The sequence below is a fragment of the Hordeum vulgare genome, chromosome 5H, assembly GCF_904849725.1.
Source record: "Hordeum vulgare subsp. vulgare chromosome 5H, MorexV3_pseudomolecules_assembly, whole genome shotgun sequence".
NCBI classification, from domain to species: Eukaryota; Viridiplantae; Streptophyta; class Magnoliopsida; order Poales; family Poaceae; genus Hordeum; species Hordeum vulgare.
In genome coordinates this window covers 479,843,276-479,848,555 of record NC_058522.1, presented here as the reverse complement: position 1 = coordinate 479,848,555, position 5,280 = coordinate 479,843,276, and the positions used below count along the sequence as shown (strand labels likewise).

The following is a 5,280-nucleotide window of genomic DNA, read 5'->3' as shown; positions in this document are numbered from 1 at the left end:
CGACGGAGCCCGATGTGGACACAAGTGGCTCCTCGCTTAGGTCTACCACCAGTCGAGGCGGCAAAGGAAGCAATAGAGGCGGCTGACCTGGCGAATCTGAAGCGACAAGATGACAGGGTCGTACGACGGGTGAAGGGACTTGTTCTTAGCTCCGACTACTCCGACGATCCACCACCTGTCGTGGACGCCTACAACTGCGGCGGTAATTGAAAGTGCAAATGCCCGACAAGGAAGTGGTGAATCTTCACCATCTCCATCCTTAACTTTCAGTTATTTAGTACTCTAGTTAGAACTTGTTTATCATGAATGTGGATTATGTGAACTTTGACGATCTTTTGTATATTCGTTGGTGATTTTTGATGATGGGAATGTGCATTTCTATGTTCGATTCTGTATTTGTTTGATGATCTACGATAAATTTATTCACGTTGCATGTTTTAGTATAAATATAGGATATTAGATATGAGATACATGAATGTGGCCGATGCATTTAAGGATTGGTTTTTATGTAATCACATATAGGTTAAATATGTATACGAGTGTTTGGGGGACTGGATTTGATGACCATGATTTTAGATGCTCTTAAGGCATCTATAGCGTGTGCGTGACCAAACTAGCCGAACACTTCATAGATATCGTTTTTCCATTTTTACTAGAATATCATGTCAAATATCTTATTCTTTCCCGTGTAGTCAATTTTACTCTTGCTGTAATATGGGCCTAACTTCGACATAAACTAAGGGTATCTTTAATATTGGCCTACAAATTTGCTTAGGTATCTGTCTGGAGATAGAGGATAGAGGGATCAGTTTGTGACACGAATGTGGGAGCTGACCATTCAACGATGTCTACATACAATTAAACTACTTTTTCAACTAATCAGATGAAATACGTGCAAACACGATGGATTTCATTAAAATTCCATAAGATTAACAGAATGTTCAACATATTTTTTATGCACGGACCATGTCGTCTCATCAAACAATGTTACTATACAATTATCGTTTCTCTATCCTATGATACATCACGGCAGCGCGAACGTCGCTCGTCCGGTTGGGGCGACACGTTGGGCCGTTGTTTTGATCTGTTTCAACGCAAATATGTATGACAGTTGGGTCGACCCGTTGGGATTGGCTATGCTCTGAACCAGATATGTTTGTACGTTCAATGTGCGTTTTGGACAAAATTCGAGCAAAAGGTAGCGTCGTGCGTTGGAGTTGACTCAGGTAGAGGAGGAGGAGGAGGAGGAGGAGGATGGAACCGCCGCGACACGTGTGCGTGACCGGCGGCGGCGGGTTCATCGCCTCGTGGCTCGTCAAGCTGCTCCTCTCCCGGGGCTACGCCGTCCACGCCACCGTCCGCGACCCCAGTAAGCACGGCGCACCTGATCCGGCCGCTCCTCCTCTCTTCTTGCTGCTCACTTCGCCGGTTGGTAACTAATGTCGGGATGCCGTTTCAGGTGACCAGAAGAACGCGCATCTGATGCAGCTGGACGGGGCGGCGGAGAACCTGCGTCTGTTCAAGGCCGACGTGCTCGACAGCGCCGCGCTGGCCGCCGCCGTCGAGGGGTGCGAGGGCGTCTTCCATGTCGCCTCCCCCGTCCCTGCGGATAAGATCCTCGATCCTGAGGCTAGTACACATCTGCCGATTCACTTGGTTTCGTGCCCATTTTACCGTGTGTTGTTGGGCCTCATAGCAGCAGTACAGTCAGAAATAGTTGCAACTGGATTTTGGTTTGCTATTCTTCCTTCAGTTCTGGGTGCAAATCTTGCACTGCTGTCGATGTCAATGTAAGTATATGCAACAGTTGTGGAGTAGGAGCTTAGATCAGCATTTTAAAAACTATGCTCACTCTCTAGAGCAATAGAGTGCTAGAACTAAGTGACTCACTGCTGTCGGAGACGATTACAAGTTGTTACTGTACTGCCTTACTGGCACTGTAAAATCTCGTTGAATTCCAATGTTTGGAAAATGCAGATTCTTGATGGTCTGTTACTAATGTTGTGCTAAATATAACCGTGCAGTCAGAAGTCATGGTGCCTGCCGTGAAGGGAACCTTAAATACTCTTGAAGTTTGCTCATCTCTGAAGGTTCAGAAGGTTGTGGTGGTGTCATCCACTGCTGCTGTTCGTTATAACCCCAACTGGCCTCTGGGTAAACCCAAAGACGAGAGTTGCTGGTCGGACAGAAAAGTATGCAAGGACAATGAGGTTAGCAATGATAGAATCAGAAATGTTAGCTGGTAGAACAATGGAATTCAGTCACAACGTACTTGCTGAAACTAAGCATGTTGATATAACATGTGCTTCCTGAAGCTAAGCATATACTTTAAAAACATTGAGGACAAGCATATACGGAGTACTTCTTTACATGAAGATTTAACATGTGTTTTCTTTCTTTCTTAATCCCTAACATACTAGTTTATTCATCATTAGTCGATAATTACTTAGAGACTACAAATGGTTGTAACCTGTGAGGGCTAAGTTCAAAGCTTTACAATTTCTGTTGGCAGATCTGGTATTGTCTTGCTAAAACTGTTGCTGAACAGACAGTTTGGGAATATGCAGAGAAGAACGAGCTAAATGCTGTTACAGTATGCCCTTGTATTGTTTTGGGGCCACAATTGCAACGTGTTGTCAATACTACAAGCGAACTCCTCCTCTATGTCATAAAAGGTTCCCTCATTATTTCATTTTGTCCCTTTTTATTGTTGGTGTGCAGGATTATCACTTCTCTGACAAAACATAATCATGTCTTTGGGTTGACAAAATTCAGTAACCACTTGCCAGGCCCTCTTGGTAGCATAGGAATTTGCGAAGAAATGAAACTGTAAATTTTTTTCCTATGGTTTTTCTAGAAGTGTTTCGAGGTGTGCTTCGGTACCCCCCCCAAAAAAAAACGTACAAAGGAGAACATATACTCACCTTGTATTGTACGCTACAGGCCGCCATACGTATACAATACGAGATGGGTATACGTATGGTCGCCTGTAGTGTACAATACAAGGTGTGTATACGTTTCCCCTTCTACATTTTGTGGGGGCGTTTGTGTGTGTGTGTGTGTGGGGGGGGGGGGGTATGTGTACCGAAGCAAAAGTGTTTCTAGAAAATATTCATATGTAGTCACAAAACGAATGTGCTTGTAGGAATATTATGAGAATGCATTTTTTTGGACCATAACAAAAATGAATGATTTCTTCCATGTGCTTAGACCTCATGGAAAAATTCCTCTTGACCTTCTCTCTTCCTGGATTACTGTACTATTTCTATGTCACAACAGTTTTTTTGAAAATTCCTTTTTTGCTGCATGATTTGAGAAACCATGTAATACTAGTCATACCTTTTTTTTCCTTCTGTATATGAGTTTTAGAATGTTGTGCTTTAAGGAAGTAAGGATGCCCTTAATTTCCTTGAGAAACCCTTATATGTAATAACTGCAAAACTCAACTGCGCTGTTGAAGAAGGTTCTTAAATATGATTGGGCTAATGTGAGAACAGTTAACCTTTCTTGCATTGCTTATTCTATTTGTGCACTATTGTTTTACCTCAGCCTCTTAACAGCGTGCTGGAGAACTACTGGTCTTTAGTTATTGACTTCTGGGAGTGCTGAAAGTTTTATTACAGGAGGTCCTAATGTGTTGAATGACATGCTGTGGCACATAGTCGATGTCCGTGATGTGGCCGATGCCCTGCTTCTAGTATACGAGAAACCAGAATCATCCGGAAGATATATCTGCGCACCAAATTATATTAGCACAAACGCTATGTTGGAGTTGCTAAAGAAGACGTACCCTGACTACAACTATGTAAAGTGGTGGGTCTCTTCTCTTATCATGTGTTCCTTGTATGTTGGTATGTATCAAATGGCACATTCTTACTATTGTTTGAACGACTCTATCTGCTTTTTGCAGCAAGGCTGATGTGCATCAGAACTCTCCTACCACGCTGATCACGTCAGGAAAATTGAATGATCTGGGCTGGAAGCCGAGGGCATTGGAGGAGACGCTACTGGACAGCATCGATTATTACCGGAAGACAGGAATTCTGCAGGATGGGGAGGGACAGACCTACCGCCTCCCTGATATTTTCCGTCGTTTTCAAGCTGCCGAGGAATGAGTCAAGAGCGGCAGTGGCCAGTGCTTTCTAGTTATGTCATTGTGCTTGTAACTGCGGAACATGCATTGGAGTTCCCAGGTACCACACGCCCCTATATGAATATAGCATAAAAAAAAACCAGGAAATGTAAAAAAATTCTAAAACTTTGGATATCATATCTGGGTGCCAATTGTACACCCGTGTTCAATTTTGCGGGGAATGGATGTCCTTGGTATCCGTGGCAAAGGAAATACGGTCCGACATACGAATCCATCCAAATAGTTTTTCCTATACATAGGATTGTTTTTCATTTTTTACTTAGAAATGGGTGTACAGTGGGCACCCAAGTTTGATATCCCAAAATTTCAGGAATTTTAAAATTTCCCGACATTCCTTTTATTGATATATTCATATTTTTGTGAACCGGGCATAACCCCTTTCCATTACTGATCATAATGGAAATACAAGAGTCTCAGACAGATCCAGGAGACTAGAAAGGGGGAAAGCGAGTTCATGGCATCATTGGAAAACCCACTGTAAACACTGGTCATCGAGCAGTTTACCGCCGGGCGAAAACCCAATGACACCAATATATCTCACTCTAACCTAACTAGGAAAAGGTCCAGCAAGCTAGCAAGTTCAGAATTATTACAGGACCCAGGCTCACAAAAGAGAAGCCAAAAAAAGAAGAAGAAGAAAAGCTCGCACAGGAGCAACCTAGCAGAAACCAAAAATGAACTAGAAACTACTCTGATGTTACGACGGTACCATGATCCCTCTCAGTCCATCGTCACCTCAACTGGAGCTGCGCAAATCCTCACCAGATTAGAAGCACTGGTCTTGAGCATCTTGTCCCCATGCTCCATTGCCTCACGATCAACATCATTCAGCAAACCTGTCCAATATGTTAAGAAACTACAAGCAGAATACACCACATCAAAAGGAGTTCTGAACTTCTTATCTTCAAAGGTAGCTCGATTCCCGCTGTTCCAAACAGCCCAACAAATAGCAACTAAACCAAATGTATAAAACTTCTCCCCATCAGGAAGAAAAATATAGCACCGGGAATAGTATTAATCTTTTTTTAGAAAATGAGGCATCGCCCCGGCCTCTGCACCAGGAATAGTATTGCCAAATGTTATTTGAGCATAAGCTTGTCCCCAAAACACACCCCACAGTTTTCCAA

At 43.1% G+C, this 5,280-nt stretch overlaps 1 protein-coding gene across 1 annotated transcript; it reads left to right on the top strand.

Moving 5' to 3' along the window:
- Positions 1-1,124: 1,124 nt before the first annotated feature.
- Positions 1,125-4,302, top strand: LOC123399470 (phenylacetaldehyde reductase-like). The gene is made up of 6 exons (XM_045093882.1): positions 1,125-1,369; positions 1,460-1,629; positions 2,025-2,210; positions 2,513-2,675; positions 3,624-3,813; positions 3,911-4,302. Exons 1-6 carry the CDS (start codon positions 1,255-1,257, stop codon positions 4,113-4,115), a joined length of 1,029 nt encoding a protein of 342 aa, XP_044949817.1. The 5' UTR covers positions 1,125-1,254; the 3' UTR covers positions 4,116-4,302.
- The last annotated feature ends 978 nt before the right edge of the window (positions 4,303-5,280 follow it).

Coding starts and splice junctions, on each gene's coding strand:
- LOC123399470 (XM_045093882.1), top strand. CDS start 1,255: ATGGAACCGCCGCGACACGTGTGCGTGACCGGCGGCGGCGGGTTCATC. Junction 1,370..1,459: donor CGCCACCGTCCGCGACCCCA/GTAAGCACGGCG, acceptor ATGCCGTTTCAG/GTGACCAGAAGAACGCGCAT. Junction 3,814..3,910: donor GACTACAACTATGTAAAGTG/GTGGGTCTCTTC, acceptor TGCTTTTTGCAG/CAAGGCTGATGTGCATCAGA.